General features: G+C 60.6%; 1 protein-coding gene and 1 long non-coding RNA gene across 3 annotated transcripts in view; one reads left to right on the top strand and one right to left on the bottom strand.

The window, feature by feature from the left end:
- The first annotated feature begins 6,251 nt into the window (after window positions 1-6,251).
- OVOL1 (ovo like transcriptional repressor 1) lies at window positions 6,252-18,105 on the top strand. The gene is made up of 4 exons (XM_008146943.3): window positions 6,252-6,715; window positions 13,714-13,931; window positions 15,726-15,915; window positions 16,151-18,105. The coding sequence occupies exons 1-4, from the start codon at window positions 6,616-6,618 to the stop codon at window positions 16,444-16,446; spliced, it is 804 nt and encodes a 267-aa protein (XP_008145165.1). The 5' UTR covers window positions 6,252-6,615; the 3' UTR covers window positions 16,447-18,105.
- Window positions 11,928-18,407, bottom strand: part of LOC114233540 (uncharacterized) — a 36,991-nt gene continuing 30,511 nt past the window's right edge. Inside the window, exons 4-7 of one of the 2 annotated variants that reach the window (XR_008557908.1) lie at window positions 17,371-17,519; window positions 15,795-15,887; window positions 13,940-14,059; window positions 11,928-12,050 (exon numbers count right to left, since the gene is read on the bottom strand). This is a non-coding gene — a long non-coding RNA (uncharacterized LOC114233540). The remainder of the gene's footprint in view (window positions 12,051-13,939; window positions 14,060-15,794; window positions 15,888-17,370; window positions 17,520-18,407) is intronic. The other variant, XR_008557911.1, reaches the window with a different exon arrangement.

Below are 18,407 nucleotides of genomic sequence, written 5' to 3'. Positions count from 1 at the left end.
CCCCAAACCACTTCCTTCTAGGTGCCTCCGTTTCTCCATCTATAAAATGGGAGTGATGGCCCCCCCAAAGAGGCTGTGGGGTGGGGCGGCCTGGCTAATTAAGCCTAAGATGAAAGAGGCCAGGATGAGAGCGGCCCTGGGAGGGAGCCTGTCTGGTTTCCCTGTCTGAGGCCCAGAGGGTGCTGATAACTGCACATCCCCAGCCCTCACCACTCGGAGAGGGAGGACTGATTATTAAACCCCTTTTACAGCGGAGGAGACAGGCTTCAAAGGGTCAGGAAATCTGACGCTGCTCTGGCCCCCACTCCGCCTCAGACAGCGGACAGCGCCGGCCTTGGCTCCATCGGGCCCAGGTCTGAAGGGAGGGTACCCACATGTGGGGCCCGATGCTGTGGGGGCTCATCCACATGGACTCACGGGCTCACAACACCCCTGAGGGACCCACGGATGGGTACCGTTCACAGATGGCGAAAGGAAGGCCGAGAGGTGCAGTCACTTGCCCAGAGTCCCAGAGCTCCCAAGAAGTGGAGCCTGGACTTCGGCACCGCCCCTCGCTGCCCCTGACGTGGCCCTCGTCCCATACCAGCTGCCCTCACCCCTCCTGGCTGTCCGGCCCTGCCCTCAGCCGCTTGCCCTGCTCCCCGGTGGGAGGGGGGTGCTGGTCTGTCCCTGGCACAGGACAGGCAGAGTTGAACTCAGCTCACCAGCAGTGAGGGCATGAATGTCCCCCAAGCTGCAGTCGCGGACTGCCTCTGACGGTGGCCTCCCAGAGACGCCGGTGTGGGCCGCAGCCAGGTAGCCAAGCAGGGAACTCCCCACTTGATGCCCACACCTCACTGCTTCTCTTCCTGCCGAGTTCCCATCCGCCGCAGTGCAGCCTGGTTCTGGGGAGCTGATAAACACAAGGCTTGGAACAGGGAAAATCAGTTTTCTGAGGGGTCCTGAGCCTTCTCACCTATAAAGTGGGGGATGCGACCAACCCTTCCTCACAGCACTGGGCACTGGGGGTACAGGGTGTTTTATTATTATTTCAATATGTTTTTATTGATTTCAGAGAGATGGAGAGAGCTCTAGAAACATCGATGAGAGAGAAACATCACTTGGCTGCCTCCCACATGCCCACTCTCCATCCCCACCCCCCACTGGGGATTGAGCCCCAAATCCAGGCATGTGCCTGACCGGGAATTGAACTGGTGACCTCCTGTTGCATGGGATGACACTCAAACAACTGAGCCACACTGGCTTAATTAAATGAATTGGGGTGACAGGAGATGTTTTAAAAAGAACATGCCTGAGAGGAAGCAGAGAAGTGGGTGCCAGAGGCTGAGGAATGGGGGGTGACTACTAACGGGTACTGGGCTTCATTTGGGGTGATGGTTGCACATGGGGAAGATATTAAAAACCACTGAATTGCCGAGGCCGGTTTGGCTCAGTGGATAGAGCGTCGGCCTGCGGACTGAGGGGTCCCAGGTTCGATTCTGGTCAAGGGCATGTACCTTGGTTGTGGGTACATCCCCAGTGGGGGGTGTGCAGGAGGCAGCTGGTCAATGTTTCTCTCTCATCGATGTTTCTGACTCTTTATCCCTCTCCCTTCCTCTCTGTAAAAAACCAATAAAAAATATTTAAAAAAAAATAAAAACCACTGAATTGTATGCTTTAAAAGGGTAGATTTTCGCCCTAACCGGTTTGGCTCAGTGGATAGAGCGTCAGCCTGCGGACTGAAGGGTCCCAGGTTCGATTCTGGTCAAAGGCATGTACCTTGGTTGCAGGCACATCCCCAGTAGGGGGCGTGCAGGAGGCAGCTGATCGATGTTTCTACCTCTCTCTCCCTCTCCCTTCCTCTCTGTAAAAAATCAATAAAATATATATTTTTTAAAAGAAATAAAGTCTGGCAGGTCAGACACGTGGCCACGTGGTGAGCCTCACCAGGAGTTCGGCCTCCTCCAACAGGAACCCATGGCTTCCCTGGGCATTCCCGAGGGTCCAGCTGGCCCAGGGAGCCTGCTCCTCTGCCCACGGCCCCCAGCGCCACCTCAGGAGCCTTCTACCCACATGCAGCCCCCCTCCCTGCCAGCCCTAAGCGCCCTGGCCCCCCGGCTGTGGGTTGAGAGGCCCGTGGGCAGGAACTCAGCAGGAGATGAAGGAGTCAGTCCCCCACAGCACTTCCCAGTCTGTTAGGGGCTTTGCAGCCTCCACAGTGCTGTCAGGCTGGAAAGGCCATTGTTTGAGCCGAGCAGAGGCCTCGGGGCCAGGGACACACGGGCCTGCTTTAGGGCTGAGTTCATTTTCCGGGGCTGCTGGCCTTCCGGCAAAAACAAATTGGTAGCATCATCTGACAGCTCTGAGGAGCAGAGCAGGAGCTAGGAGCCCACTTCACAGATGTGTTAACTGAGGCCCAGGTCCCCAAGATGAAGAGCCTGGGGTACCCGACTGGCCAAGTGCTCTTTCCTGCTTGTCCTCTCAGCACATCTCAGCTTCCGGAAGCCCCCCGGCCTGAGAGGGCTTCAGCTCCACCCCGTCCCGTCCCGGCTCCCCGGAACCCTTCTCTGAGAACAGGAAGGCTGGATGCAAACTTCTCCCTCCACCCCGCTCTGCCCTCGCTTTCCCTGGGCTGCTCCGGATGGCAGCCACGCACTCCGCACTCCGAGGGGCACGGTCCTCACTAGCCTGCTGGGGTTCCGCCTTCCTTCACACCCCTGTCCACTATGCCCACGAGAGGTGTCCACCCACAACATCCAGAGTCAACGCTCATGGCGCTGCTGGCACTGACCCAGGCCACCATCACCTCCTGCTCGAACTGTAACAGCAGCCTCCCTTACCGGTCTCCCCACTGCCACCCTCACACACCCCTCCTCCGAACACACTCCATTCCCCCATTCCCCGACCCGGAGCCCCACCACGCTGGACCTCACACGATGTGGCCCACCTGCCTCTGCAACCCCAGTTCCCACACCCTCCGTCCCCTCCCCTCCCAATCCGGCCGCCTCTCCCTTCGGTTCATCGCACACACTAGGCTCACTCCCACTCCGGAGTCTTCGCACCAGCTGCTCCTCCTGCAGGTCAGGCTCCTACCTCTTCCAGGTCTCAGCACCCCGCCTGTCACCATCCCATCACTGAAGTCCTGTGGCACAATAGTGTCCTTAGCTTTTTGTTTACCTTTGCAGGTTATGTGCCTACTGTACAGTTGATGTTCAATAAATACTTGTTGATAAATTAAGGAATGAATGAATGAAGGCCATTCTTGGGGGGAAAAATTTTTTTGAAAAAAATTTTGAAGAAAAAAAAAAAGGAATGAATGAATGATATCTAACTGGTATTGTGCGACAGAGCAGACAGTGTCTTCATGGAGCTCATAGTTTAGCTTCCGTGTTTACCCGAGTTCGTACACATTGGTTCCAGAGCTGCCCATGAACCACAGGCCACACACCATTAGCCTGAGACAAATCTGACCCACATAGGTATTTTATTTAACTCATTCTATGTTTCAAAAAAATTTTTTTTAAATATATTTTATTGATTTTTTACAGACAGGGATAGAGAGTTAGAAACATCGATGAGAGAGAAACATCAATCAGCTGCCTCCTGCACACCCCCTACCGGGGATGTGCCCACAACCAAGGTACATGCCCTTGACCGGAATCGAACCTGGGACCCTTCAGTCCGCAGGCTGACGCTCTATCCACTGAGCCAAACCGGTCAGGGCTCAAAATTTTTTGAGTCAACTTTAAACTGATAGCGTCCACATACTAACCTGGAGTTTCTATTTCTCTTGGAAAATGGACAGATGTGGCCACATTGGGTTTCTCTGCTCACTGTCCCTGCCCCTGTGGACAGCACATTCTCCACAGCCCCAGCACCCTCCAGTCTCTCCCTGACAGCCAGCGCCAGTCGCCTCTTATCACAGAATTTGCACTATTGTTCTCTTTATAATAAAGAACTTTGCTCTGGCCTGGCCAGTGTGGCTCAGTGGTTGAGCGTCAACCTCTGAACCAGGAGGTCACAGTTTGATTCCCGGTCAGGCACATGCCTGGGCTCCATCCCCAGTAGGGTGCATGCAGGAGGCAGCTGATTTATGATTCTCTCTCATCACTGAAGTTTCTCTCTGTCTCTCCCCCGCCATGCTCTCTAGAAATCAATGGGAAAATATCCTCAGACGAGGTTAACAGCAACAACAAAACACAAACAAAGAACTGTGCCCTGTACCTGTGTGTATACCAAACGTTGGCACAGGAAAGGCAGAGGGGTCACATGAATCAAGAAAAACAGGCTATTCACTCATTCGATCAGTATTGCTAAGCCACAATGCCAGGCACAGAGAGGTATGAAGAGCCACGGATAGCGGGGCCAACACCGCTCCCTCCCTGTGGCCTCATTCCAAACACCCTGTAACCTTCTTTCCACAAGCGGAGACATGGAGTTGCTTCGCAGCCCACGAAAAAGACTGCCTCTTGTACCCAGGGTCACCCCGAAGACGACAACAGGTGCTCACTAAGCACTGACTGTGTGCCAGCCCCCTCAGGTCTGGCACAGCCAAGTGCTCAATCCATATGTACTGAGTGAACGAACTAAATGCACCTCTCTCCTAGGCAGACTGTTCGTCAATGTCGTTTCTCCGGGATTTATCCAAAAAGATAAGCGCATAGTAGGTGCTCGCTTAGGGTCAGTTGAAAGAAACAGTCTGGGATAAGAGTGCAAGGTTGACAGGCAGACATGGCTGCCTGAAGGCAGATCCCTGGAAAGGAAAGGGAAGGGTGGGGTGAATATTACCCCCACTGCCTAGCCCACAGCCCCTCACAGGGACCCTAGGAGGCAGGTGACAGGATTCTCAGGTGACAAAGAAGCAGGACGGAAAGGAAAGCCCCTTCGCTACCTTACAGGTCCCAGGAAGGAGTGGAGGAGGGGGTTCATTGGCCCCCCAGGCCCACACTCTCCCCACCCAGCTGGGTGCTCCACAGCCGCCCTGTGGGGGTGGAAAGGGCCCCCGGAAGCCACCCCTTGAAAAACTGTCCTCTCCACTGGATGCCTGAAAGGCCACCGTCCGCAGGCTACGCGACCCCTCTTCTCACTTGTGACTTTTGAACTGTGAATTCACTTTTCAGACTCATTTCCTCCTAATCTGTTCCGGCAAACGTTTAATATGTGAGGAAGGTGTGTGTGGTTGGGCCTACGAGATGTTATTATGGGGCAGGGAGAGAGCGAAAAAGAAGGGTCCCGATCCATCCCGCCCTGACTATGTCAGTAAGAGAAGCTCAGCTGAGGCCCAAGTGTCCGTGGCCGGCCTCACGGAGCCACCAGCGCGCCACAGGTTCCGAGGAGGGTGGGTCTCCCTCCAGCTGGGCCGGGGCCTGGGCAGAACCTGGGCCAAGGGTGGGCTCTAGGGGGAAGCCGGCATGAGCTTCCTGTCCGGCTGCAGCCAGGCTGGGGCTGACTTCCTACGGAGTCCGCGGCTCTCCGGCCTGGCGGCACCTGAAATCCGTCCATTTGGGACAAAGACGAGGGTGTTTGCGCGTGTGTGAGCCCCAATGACTAAGGCCCTGGCGCCCTTCGGGACCCCGGTGAACTCAGAGCGGTTGGTTTAAACGGCCCCTTCCTCCACGAAGCCTTCCACGCTTCCCGGCCGGGGTTCGGCGCTCTCCGCTTTCCACTGCGGCCCTGCGTGTGGCCGCCCGTCTGCCCACCGGCCGGCGCGCTCCGGGCCCCGCGTGCCCTCCGCACGGAGTCCGCGCCCGGCAAATAGCTCCGGGCTGAACCACGAAGTGCTCGGCCCAGCCACTGGGACCCGGGGCTCTCTGGGCCCGGGCCGGGTTCAACAAGTGTGGGCCGGGCCGCCCGTTCCCGCCCGACGGTTTCGCGCCTCCCCAGGGCCCCGGGCGCGCCGGGCCGGGCCGGGCCGGACCCAGTTGGGCGAGTTTCATTTCATCACCCACAGAGCGTGCGAGCGCCGGTGCAAATAACGTTGCCTCCTCCCCTCGCCTGCTCACTCCGAAACTCCCGAACTCCGCTGGCGAACGCTGCACCCCGTCGGGGAGGTCTGGGCGGGCGGGCGGCGGCGGGGCTGGTTGGGCAGCCGGGTGCTGGGTGCCCGGCGCCCGCCCCCCGCCCCCGCCCGGCCACCCCGCCCAGGCCGCGAGGCCACCTCACCAGCAGCGGAATGAAAACCGGTTCGACAGGTACCAAATAGGTGGGTTGTCACCGTTATTTCCCAGCGCATGCGCCGTCGCTCCCGGGCCACTCGAAGCTAATTAGCTCAGATCACCCCCGCTCCCCGCCCCAGCCACCAACACACACCGCCGCGAGCCAATAAAGCGTGAACCCGTCCGTCCGGCTCGCACTTGAGGACGCCCGAGCGGCCGCGGGGGACGCCAGTCGAGCCGGGAGACGCTTACCTGCCGCTGCCCCCCCGCCCGGTGCACCTGGCTGCGGGGACCTCGCTCGGAGGAGCTGGGACCCGGCGCGCGGCGTCCAGGCCACGGTCTCCGGCGGAACGCGGGGCGCTTCGGCGACTTCTTCCCCGACCTGCCTCCTTCCCCCGCCGCCTCCAGCCCCGCCGGGAAGGTGGGACGGCGCCGGCTTTGGTTACGGAAGCGGACGGCGCCGGGCGAGCAGGATTCGAAAATGCCCCGCGCGTTTCTAGTGAAGAAGCCGTGCGTCTCCACGTGCAAGAGGAACTGGAGTGAGCTCCCGGACGAGGAGCGCGGCGAGATCTACGTGCCAGGTGAGCGCGGCCGCGGCCCGAGGCCCGCCGCCTCCGGCCTGGGGCCCCGTGGGGACGGCGGACGCGCGGGGCGCAGTGGCGCGAGCCCGGCGGCCGGCGTAGTCGGGGCGTCGGATTGAATGTTCCGGCGGCCGCAGCCCCGTTAGCCCGCGGCCCGGGGGGAGGGGAGGGCAGGGGCAGCGGAAGGAGATGCCGGGCGGGGGTGGGGGCGGGGGCGGGGGCGGGGGTCGGAGGAGAGCAGTTCCCAGGCCCCGCGGCCGGGCGGGGAGCGGGCGGGTCAGAGGCGCTCGTACCCGGGCGGTGTCCCCCTCCCTCCCCCGGCCCGAGCCGCGGCGCAGGGGAGGCAGCCGGGTGTGTCACCGCTCAGGCGACCCTCCACTCCCGCGTCGTAAATCCCGAAAGTCGGGACTTTTATGAGGCGGGAAGAGGGCACTGGAGCGATGCCACTTTGGGGGGCAGGGAGCGAGCTGGGGTTTCGGCTGAGATTTGTGCAAAACGGAAGGGAAGACGCGGAGTGTAAGCTGCCTTCAGGGGTCTCTCCCGCTCCCTCCCTCCACGGCTGGCCGGGAGGTGGCCGCGGTGAGGCCGGGCGGCGGGTGCTAGGAGACTGCGGGGAGGGCGCTGGGCTGCACCCCACTGGCCCCGAAGACAAAGGTGGGATCAGGGCTCACCTGTTACAAACGCGCCTCCTCCCACCTTGCAGAGGACTCCGCTGAGCTGAGAGTGGGGTTAAGGAGGCCACCCCACAGCCAGGGACCAGGCCCCGGGGGGCTGGTGCACCCCGTTTATTTTTGGGAAACGCCTGGACCGCGGCGGCCGAGGCCACTCTGAATGAGTAACCTGCGTTGCTTCTTCCCGCGGCCGCCGCTTCCTCCCTCAGCCCAGAACCTTCGGTCCCGGCGGCCGCCCCCTCCCCCACCGTCTTCCCTCTGGAGAAAGCCGGGCTCCTCCGGAACGCCCCCTCCCCAGGCCGGGGGTGGAGCGGGAGGTGCCGAACGCCCCGTCCAGCGCCTCCAAGGGGGGAGAGGCTGCAATTAACCAACCGACTTTGACCCTTGATCCGCGGGCTCCCTGGCACCGCCCCAGGCCGTGGAGAAAAGTGGAGACGTGAGGGCGGTGGGGGCCCTGGGAGGGCTCTGGCCTCAGTTTCTCTCCTGAAGACATTTCTGGAAAAGGGGCTGTGGTTACCTGTGTGGCCCGACCCACCAGGTCCAAAGGCCTGGCGCTGGCGGGATGTTCCTCAGCTCGGCCTTCTCCAGCCCCGAGACCCTTTCCCCCGGCCTCCTCTCCCTCCGGCCTCCTCTCCCCCGGCCTCCTCTCCCTCTGGCCTCCTCTCCCCCGGCCTCCTCTCCCTCCGGCCTCCTCTCCCCCGGCCTCCTCTCCCCCGGCCTCCTCTCCCTCCGGCCTCCTCTCCCTCCGGCCTCCTCTCCCCCGGCCTCCTCTCCCTCCGGCCTCCTCTCCCTCCGGCCTCCTCTCCCGGGGCATGTGCCGCCGCCTCCCGTGACTCCGGGGAAACTGACCCAGAGGAGAGGGAGCCGCCTCCCCTTGAGGTGCATTAGCCCGTGGGCCCGGGCGTGTGTACCGTTTCTCGCTCCCCACGTTCCCTTCCCTGACAAGCTGGCGGGGGTTCCAGTCCAGAAGGGCCGGCGAGGCGGCCGCCGCCTCCCGCCTGCCTCCTGCCTCCTCCCTCACCTGTGTTTGACTTGCTGCTCAGCTGCCCCCTGGGATCTGATAAACTGAACTTGGACTGTGGTAAAGGTGAGCCGAGAGCCTTGCAGGAGACTCGGTGTGCTGTTATTTTTAGTTTTACTTCACATCCCAATCAGGAACAGATCATGTGTTGACTTTTACAAAGGACAAAGAAATTCCGTTTGTTGAAATCATTGACTTCCTTTCGCCCAGTGATTTTCCCCACCGCAGTCTGGCCGCCGCCGAGGGGGTGGCTGAGGAGACCTCCGTCCCAGGGTTGTCCCATCGGGTGCAGAGGAGGCTTCTGGGTGTCTGCCACCTGCTGCTGTTACCCCAGGGAGGGCGACCTGCGGGCCACGCGCTCTGCAGGATGGTGCCCAGACCTCGTGAGGGTCTCATCTGGAGGTGCATGCGACAATGTGTCCTCCTCGCTCTGCAGGGAGAACCCTGTGGAGTCAAGTAAAGGGTAGAAGTTAAAGAACATAGTTTTGTCTCAAAAGCCATGTGGCGCATTGGAGAGTTTTCCCACAGTTTTTGGAAATGAGAAATGGAATGTTCTCGGGCCACGCTCGGGTGCCCCGGATGGCTGGAGAGTGGGGGGGCCGGCCTGTCCCCTGGCTGGGCCATCCATCACCAGTCGACTGTGACCCCAGGAGCCGGCTGGGCACGTTTCCATCATCCCACCTCACAGCCTGGGCACGTTGTGACCAGCTGAGCATTGACCCCATCCATCCCCCCAAGAGGGGCGCTGCAGGGGCTGGGAACAGGGAAGGGTGAGGTCCGCCCTTCCGCCAGGCCCTCCGAGACCCTTAAACACCAGAGCGCGCGGAAGGAGTTGTTTTTACCGACTGAAGGCCTGGGCCCAGTCCCCCCAGCACTCCAGGCTCCCCCCGAGGCACAGTCCAGGAGGGTCCCCAACACACTCCCCGGGGCAGAACCTTTCCCTTGGGCCTCATTCTCCTCCCACAGCCAAGGACCAGCCCAGGAGTGGCTGGGGGTCACCGGCGGCGGCGGGAGATGGCTGCGCTCACGCCGGGCGGTGAAGGGGTTTGCAGTTCAGGTTGAGATGCTGCCTGCTGGTGCCCTGCACGCCCCTCTCCCCCTGCTCTCCCCTGGCGCGTCTCCTTTGTTATGTCAATGCTGACTGCTAGGGCTGGGAGTAATGCTCATTTCTTGAGGATGCCCCCCCCCATTGTACCCGGGGGCTGAATCCCATTTCCTGGACTGAAGGGGAAGCTCCAAGCACGTCCCCCAGGGCGTTAAGTGGGGTCTCAATCTGGCCAGGCCAGAAAGGCTCTTGAAGGTACAGGGACCCGGGAAGCTGGATGACATGAGCATCCCAGGGCCTCTTCCAGGCCCCCAACCACCCGCTCCTCTGCTTCGAGCCTCTGCTGCCTGTCCTGCCCGTTCCTCAGCACATGCCCACCCGGGAGGCAGGAGGCTACTGCGCAGGAGATGGGTGTTTCCTCACCTGGCCCGAAGGCAGTGCGGGAACTTTAGAAAGGCCACGAAAGTCAGCTTTGGGTCCCAGAATGCATGTGTGTGGGTGGGGAGAGAGTAGGCCTCCGGTGATCATGATGATGATGATGATGATTTTTTAAAATGTATTGATTTGAGTGGGAGAGAGGGAGAGACATCAATGTTGTTCCACGTATTTATGCATTCATCGGTTGATTCTTGTATGTGCCCTGAATGGGGATCGAACCTACAAGCTTGACATATGACGATGCTCTAACCAACTGAGCTACCCAGGCAGGGCGGGTGATGGTTACTCTTGTAATTCCTGGGAAGTGCTGGGAGGGTAGACAGCCAGACAGTGGGTGGGGACAGAAGAGCAAACTGGGCCTGGGCAGTGGGCTGGATGGGACTCCTGCCTGTCCCATGGGGTGCCGTCACCCAGGCTGCCAACCTGTTTGTTCCCAGCTTGGATGACCCAAGGCAGAACCCTGCCGGCCATTTGTCCCAGAAAGAGAGCCGTGAGGACAAGTCCTCTGGGCACGGGGAGGACGGGAGCGAAGCGTGGGCTTGGTTAATGTCAGGATTTCTTTTTAACGCTGTTCACTTCCAACGAGTCTTGCGTGGAGCCCGCAGGATGGCCAGCCCTGTGCTGAGGGAGGGTGGGAGGGATGAAAACGGGGCATAGTTCCTGGTCGGGCTGTCCACCTAGTGTGAGGGCTGAGTGCACAGTTTCAACTTCATGACAGACACGGCATGAAAAGTGGGGGGGGGGGGGGGCGGGGAAAAGATACTGCCTGAGAGAAAAACGGGGTGTTCACAGAATGGAAACACCAGGCCGAGGGACAGACCCATGTGTTTCCAGGGCTGCACTGGCTTGCTTTCGGGCATTGCTCTCTGACCTGCTGGGGCCGGAGGAGACGGGCACAGACCCTGCCCTTGCTGATAAGGGTGTTGGGCTGCCTAACACCCACCTGGGCTGTACACTGGGCTCCCCCACCCCATTCAGAGCCAAGTGGACCCCCACCCCCCAGGTCAGCACCAGCACCAGCTCCGTGGTCAGAGGCGGTGCATCCTCGCATCTGCTTCCCTTGCTCTCTCTCCCCGAGAGCTGGGACCCGACCTCCTGCCAGCCCTGGCCTGAGGCCTTGGAGCAGGACCTGGCACTCTGTCCACTATTTGGCCCAGTAGCTTAAAAAAAAGATTTAATCCTCGCCTGAGGAATTGCATATTGATTTTAGAGAGGGGGGATGGAGGGGGGGAGGGAAACATTGATGTGAGAGGGAACATCGATTGGTTGCCTTCTGTATGTGTCCCGACCGGGGATCGAACCCGCAACCTTCCGGTATATGAGACGACACTTCAACCAACTGAGCCACACCGGCCAGGACGGGCCCATTGTTTCCAATCCAAGAAAGACAGGACTTGCTGAGGGTGAGGGAGGGGAAGGCCCTCGATGGGCGGCTGCTCTGGGCCTGTGCCCTCAATGTCATGCAGGTGGAGGCAAGTTGGGCAACAGAAGGGGAACCCGCAAACCCCCTGAGGGAGTGAGGAGAGGGCCAGGCTGGTTTGGCCTTGGCCTTGCCACACGCCACAGCTGTGGGCGGGCAATGAATAGCCACAGCGGCCACCGCCTTGCCGGAAACATCTAATTAGGGGACAGAGGTGCACCAGGCGGGCCCAACCAGTTCTGCTTCCTGCCTCCTGCCACTCAGTGACACTCAGTGACAGGAGCGGCACGCCGATGAGCACTCCCTGTGCGTGCGGCAGCATCAGGGCACGCTCGTGGGGGTGGCAGGAAGACAGGTCTGGCAGGGTGGCTGGGATGAGGCAAACATCCCCACCCTGGCAGCCAGGAGGCTGCCCCTCGGTGGAGCTAGAGGAGGCCAGGAGGCCAGGCCAGGTGGGCGCGCACGTCCCAGCTCCTTAGCACCATCATGTCAAGGTTTCTGTGTAATGGGAGAGGCAGGCACAGGGTCTCCTCCCAAACTGGACCCTTAGAGCACTACCCATGAGCCCCACCTATCAGAGAGGGAACCTCGAGCCACACCAGTTAACCTCACCTGCTGGCCCTCCTCCCTCTGCTGCTCCATGTGCACGTGTGGCCCGGCTCCCACTTTCCCGAGCCTCACGCACGCCCTCCTGCACCGGAAGACAGAAGGGGAGAAGTTCCGGTTTGTCTCTACCTGGACTGAGAAATGGAAATGGTCATTCAGCTTTGAATTCTTGGCCAAGATCTGTAATAGCTGCTAAACTGCCAACCTCAGACAGGCCCCTGTGCCCCCCGCAGCCCCTGGATATAGACAGCCGCCCTTGCAGCAAGACAGGAGCCGTGCCCCCCCCCCCCCCCCCCCCCCCCCCCGCCCCGCTTGGGCTTGCTGGCCGGCCTTCCAGGGCCTGGGGAGGCGCCACGCCATCTCGGGCCCGGCCAGGGCCAGGCGCTGGTGAATCAACTCCCGGAATGAGGTGGCTCATTAAAGTCCCCCGGACAGACGGACGCCAGTGCCAGCAGAACGGGTTTGGGCGGCGGGCCGCGCATTCTTCCTCTGTCAGACCTTTGTTGTGTTTTGAGGGGGCGAGAGCCGGGGCCTCTCCCGAAACTTCGGTGCTCTCACATTCGCCCTCCATCAGTACGTTCCTCTGCCTCCCCCCACGTCCGTCTGTCCACCCGGGCCTCGTCGCAGTGGCCTGGGAGAGGAGGTGGGGGCAGCAGCCCTCCTGCCTGCGTCCCTCTGTCTCACCAGCTGAGGGCAGTGGCCTTGTCATGGGCCCGACACCCCAACTCACCCTTCCAAGTCCCTCCCCTGAGGCTCACTCGTCCTCGCTTGGCCCCTCTGGGTTTTTCCTTCTGTGGCTTGGAAAATGGTCCTCACGTATGGGTTTTAAGTACAGAGCTTTGCCTTTTGGAAGAAAATTCTCAACTAAACTGAAACATTAGATTGGTTGCCCGGCTGCCAGCTCGGAGGCTTGTTTCCTCCGTGTCACTCAGAACTCTTCCTCCTCCCTAGTGGGGACCGGGGCCAAGCCTCCCCGGCCCCGTTCAGTGTGAGGTGCCTGTCGGGAGCGGTCATGTCAAAGGCTGCCAGGTATCGGTGCCGAGGAGGGCGGTGGTGCCCAGGAGGGCGGGCCCAGCCTCACTGTACAGCGAGCGGTCCTTGCTGTGGGGGAGGGTTGCGTAACAGCTGGGCAGGTGCCCAGGAGACTGTTACGCAGCATCCACCTGCTGCTCCCTGACCTCCTCCCTGCTCCACCCCACCTGGCCTGTTTGCCTGCCGAGCTGGGCCAGTGGGAGTGGGGGCCCTGGAGCCCTGCTGGGCTACAGCAGCAGGGACTGACTGCCAGTCCGGAGGAGGAAGGGGCTAGGAGCAGCCAATCCCCTAAGGCCAGCAGCTAACCTGCCTGGAGGAGAGGCCCAGGGTGGCCCAGGCCACCAGGAAGTCTCCTGGGGCAGGATGAGTCCCTGGGCGCAGGCCTCCGGGCTGCCCTTTGTCCTTGCAGGAGCCCGGATGAGGCCTGGAATCCAGAGGGACGGGCCCAGGTGGGGCAGGCAGACTACTCTGGAGGGATAATTGGCAGGGCAGGTTCGGTCCTCCCAGTTCCGCTAAGACACAAATTACTCAGCGGGCAGGCCTGTGGGTCGAGGCGCTTGGCTGGCGTCACCTGTAATTACCTTAATGGGGCAGGAGGGAGGTGCAGTGTGTAGTGGGCTGGGGGTAGCCCGGCTCTGCCACATGCCTGCCAGGGGCGGGATGGAGGCTCCAGGTTCCAGCCAGCTAATTGCCAGGGAACCTTCCTGAAATCCCACTGAATCCCCCTCTCCACTCAGCCCCTCATGGCCATTCTTCTCTCTGCAGTCAGCCTGGGCTTCTATCCACCACAGCCCTGCCCGGAGCCGGAGCCATCAGTGGCTGAACCCCCTTCTTGCCCCCTGGCTTTGGACATGAGCCTTCGAGACTCCGGCTACAGCGTGGCCTCTGGACCCTGCGTGGTGGCCCAGCTGCCCTCTGAAGACATGGGCCGCCTGGCAGACCCCCAGAGCAGAGACCACGGCTTCCTGCGCACCAAGATGAAGGTACTGACCTCGCACTGTCGCTGAGGAACAGCCCGGGAGATGGGGCACAAATGAGACCTAAGTGGAGACCGGCCTGGGGTCTGGGCCCAGGTTTCTGCAGAGGTGACCCTCGCTGGGGCATAGACGGGCTGGAAGAGAAGAAAGGTGGCTCTAAAGTGAGGCTGTCATGCTGGGAAGAAGCAGAGGGTTCAGAAGACATTTAAGCCTGTGGAGTCCCTTCTGGGGGCTTAGTTTCATTTCTGGCCTCAAGGGGAGCAACCTCTTTACACGAAGTCCTAGGAAATCAGGGAGACGTGAGGCCGGCTCAGCACCTTCTCCTGGGGCCCCATCCGGGCAGCGATGCCAGGGAGGTCTGGAGTCCGCCTGGTGGTTGGCTGTCTGCTGAGGCACGTGCTCGGCCGTCTCCACCTCACCCAGTGCCACTCGAGGCCCTGCGCATAGGGCAGGCCTGGGGCGCCCGCTGTGCTCAGCAGTGGAAGGGGGTGGGGGGCGCCCCGCTGTGCTCAGCAGTGGAAGCGGTGCGTGTGCGCCGGGCTTGAGGAGCGCCCCTGGGCTTGAGGAGCGCCCCTGGGCTTGAGGAGCGCCCCTGGGCTTGAGGAGCGCCCCTGGGCTTGAGGAGCGCCCCTGCGGCAGGGCTGCCTGGCTGGGCCTGCCTTCCTGAAGCTCGAGGCCGGGAGGCACCCGCCAGCACGGATCTGGTGGGAGCGTTCTTGAAGCGCCGTCCACGTGCCAACAGATTGGAGAAACTGGCAGTGGAATCCTGTTCTTCCCTGTTTCCTGCGGAGGCCAAGTGTGTGTGGTAATGAAAGGGGAACCACCGAGATGTGTGCTGGGCTGGCCAGAGAGCCAGCACCGTCGGCCCCCTGGTCCCCACACCGCCTTCCTCCCAGCCTGGGGCCCCAGTGGACAGGGAGGGATGCAGAGAAAGAGCGCTCCAGAGAGCGGGTGCTGGAATGAGTCCTGGTCTTTTTTTTTAAAATAATATATTTTTATTGATTTCAGAGAGGAAGGAGAGAGAGAGAGAGAGAGAAACATCAATGATGAGAGAGAAGCATTTATCGGCTGCCTGGGAATTAAGCCTGCAACCTGGGCATGTGCCTTTGACCGGAATCGCACCCTGGACCCTCCAGTCCACAGGCCGACGCTCTATCTACTGAGCCAAACCGGCGAGGGCGAGTCCTGGTCTTGACTAGCTGGCAATAAGGAGATTTACCCGGTGCCAGAGTGCCGAGGAGGAGGTGCGGCGTGGCAGGTGCACCCGGAGCTCAGGGAGCTCAGGAGGAGTTGCAGCGATGGCCACCCACCAAGTACAGGCAGCCTCAGAACATGACTCCACTTGGGAATAGATTTGAGACTTTCCACAATTACAAAGAACAAAACGAAAAATGCTTATAAGCAAGCAAGTCATCAGGTAGCTAAGGGACTCAAACCATATGTCAGGCCTGGCCCAAGGAAAACCAGGGGCAGGGCTGACCTGGAGGGGCCCCAGGCGCCCAGCGCTGGCTTCAGCCGGGAAGGGCTGTGCAGGAGACAGTGTTGTGGACATTTCCCCTGTCCCAAGGCATAGACTGAGGACGGAGAGCAGAAACGACGGGGAAGATTTGGGCTCAGCGGAGGGGAGGATGTTCTAGCAGGTAGAAGCGCTGAGGATGAATGGGGCTGTTTCTATAGGGAGTTCCCTGCCCATCCAGAAAAGGGGCGGGCTGGCAACCTGGAAAGGGGACTTGGGAAGCATCTGCCAACCTGCAGTCCTGACTGCTGGGTATCTGTCACAAGGACTGTCCTTGCCCACAGGTGACGCTGGGCGACAGCCCCGGTGGAGACCTCTTCACCTGCCACATCTGCCAGAAGGCCTTCACCTACCAGCGCATGCTGAACCGCCACATGAAGTGTCACAACGACGTCAAGAGGCACCTCTGCACCTACTGCGGGAAGGGCTTCAACGACACCTTCGACCTGAAGAGACACGTCCGCACCCACACTGGTGAGAGGAGCCCTTGGCTGGCGCCTGCCTGAGGCCACGTGGGACACTCAGCAGGCCTGCTGTCTGGGGGCGGGGGGCTGGGAGGGGCGCCGGAGCTCAGGGCAGTTAGGGCACTCGGGGAGCTGGAGATGCACAGGCCTCCGTCCCTTCCTCTTCCCCAGAGTCAGGGGCCGGGCCTTTCTGTGCCCGGGAAGCTGCTGCCAGGTCCCTGACGCCCGCCCTGTCCTCCTCGCAGGCGTGAGGCCCTACAAATGCAGCCTGTGTGACAAGGCCTTCACGCAGCGCTGCTCCCTGGAGTCTCATCTCAAGAAGATCCATGGCGTGCAGCAGAAGTACGCATACAAGGAGCGGCGGGCCAAGCTGTACGTGTGCGAGGAGTGCGGCTGCACGTCCGAGAGCCAGGAGGGCCACATCCTGCACCTGAAGGAGCACCACCCCGACAGCCCGCTGCTGCGCAAGACCTCCAAGAAGGTGGCCGTGGCCCTGCAGAACACCGTCAACTCCCTGCTGCAGAGCAACCACCACCTCTGAGTGCGCCGTCCGGCCAGGCAGGGCCGCCACCCTGCGGCCTGGCCAGTCCGCCTCCTGCGGCCTCCTGCTGGAACGCTGTGATCGGGACTGGAGCCGGGACGTGTGCTCACTCGGCCCCGCACTGACCTCTGCGCATGTCGGCCTTTTTGTATTTTGGGCGGAGGCCGATCCAAGCCTGTGTTATGGGCAGACGGGCGTGCGTCTGGGGCAGGGGCCAGGCCAGGACTGCCTTTGAGGAAGCAGCACACCCGCAGAGCCAGGAACTCTGTCCCCGAGGAGCGTGGTCCTGTGACTTTCTGCCTCTGGAGCAGAGGGTGTGGCTGCTGCCCCCGTGGACGGCAGGGTCAGGAGCACTGGCAAAAAGCACCCTGAGAGACGGCGGTGGCGCTTGGCGATGACCTGCCTGGCAGTGCTTCCGACGCCCAGGGCTGCGGGGCTCTGCCCTCGGCGGGGCGCGTGCGCAGCTGAGGGTGTGCGCGCCTGCACACACGGGAGGCCTTTCCACATATCACCTCATTTAAAAAAATCCATGACAAGGTGCCAAGGAGGTTTTATTTCCTTTTTTTTAAAGATGACAAATGTATAGATATTAATATATTTTTGGTGCTGATGGCGACTATTTTTAAGAGAGGATGAAGCTGGCTTATCTCTCTCCCACGCGGTTCTATTTATCCTGGACATTTCACGTCCTCTGTGCCGTGGCTCTGGGGTGGCTGCCCTGACGCCCCGAGCTTCCTACTACCTGGTCCTTCCTCGGGCCTTGCCTGGAGGATGCACTGCCCTCTCTGGTCCCCTGCCACCGGGACAGCACATCCCCTCTGCTCTTCCCTCCCACAGCTCTGCCTCCCTCCCACTGCTTTCTAGGCAGCCTGGGCCGACCCAGGGCCTTCTGATCAGACAACAGACTTGTGCGTAACAGCTCACGGTTGTGGAGGTCGAGGGCTTGTCCGGGTCTAGCTTCAGGGGTGAGCCAGGCGGGGAGAATCTTTGAGAGGCCCGGAGCCGTGGCCTGAAGCACAGAAGAGTCCAGGCCAGGCCGCAAGGCCTGCTCTTTTCCTGGTTGAGTCAAAAACCTGAGAACAACAGCAAAAAATGGGGACAGAATAATAACCAGACACATCAGAAACCTGTATCGGGAGGACAGTATTAGATGGCTAATAAGTTATATTTGTAGCCTTTTTTTCTGACTGTTTTTCAAGTAGCAAGGCTGGGTCCCGAGCCAGTGGCTCCAACTGAGGGACTCAGCCAGGCTCCCTTAGCTTGGCAGGTTTCCTGCTAATAACAGGAACGGGGTGTGGGTCAGAGGGGAGAGCTGGGCAGGGGTTGGAGAAGGCACACTTGAAAGCAGTCCACAGAACACAGCACTGGGCCGCCCGAAGACGTGCCCAGGGAGAGCAGCGCCCGCACAGCCCGGCTGAGGGCAAGGAGCTCTCGCTGCCCTCTGCATGGAGACTTGATTAACTTGGCTGAGCGTGTGGGCGCTGCTGTATTCTGGAAGTTCTACAGGACAGAATAACATCTGGAAGCTCTGTTTGTTTACATGTCTGTATCCCTGTGTTCCTTGCCAATCTGAGGGAGTCACAAGGCTCTGTGTTATCTATTTTATTTTATAACTTTCTCTCCGACTGTTAAAATAAAAGAAACGCTTTTTTCTGCTTTTTTCTGTTATAGGCCTATTTCCACTTGCAGGAAAATTAATCAAAACAATTGATGCGTTCTATTAAAAGCTTTATCCTCTCACGGTTACCAGTGGGCGCAGACAAGGGCCTGACCGACAGATGGGGTGGCCTGCCTCTGGTCTCGGCAGTCAGTGCCTGCAGACCCCAGACTGGCGGGGCCTCGCCCAGGGCTCTCTGCCTGCCTGATGCTCCCACACCCTGATACACGGCTTTCCATTGGGCGGGTGCAATCACGCGGGTCCAGTCTGGCTTCTCTTCCCAACAGCCTGCCAGGACCACAGG

This window comes from Eptesicus fuscus, chromosome 13 (assembly GCF_027574615.1).
Source record: "Eptesicus fuscus isolate TK198812 chromosome 13, DD_ASM_mEF_20220401, whole genome shotgun sequence".
NCBI classification, from domain to species: domain Eukaryota; kingdom Metazoa; phylum Chordata; class Mammalia; order Chiroptera; family Vespertilionidae; genus Eptesicus; species Eptesicus fuscus.
The sequence above is the reverse complement of the archived record's forward strand: the minus strand, read 5'-3'. Positions and strand labels throughout refer to the sequence as shown.

Bases quoted from the DNA above. Each gene is read 5' to 3' on its own strand.
- OVOL1 (XM_008146943.3), top strand. From the start codon at position 6,616: ATGCCCCGCGCGTTTCTAGTGAAGAAGCCGTGCGTCTCCACGTGCAAG. The intron at 13,932-15,725 runs GTACTGACCTCG...CCTTGCCCACAG, and splicing joins TCCTGCGCACCAAGATGAAG to GTGACGCTGGGCGACAGCCC. The intron at 15,916-16,150 runs GTGAGAGGAGCC...TCCTCCTCGCAG, and splicing joins ACACGTCCGCACCCACACTG to GCGTGAGGCCCTACAAATGC.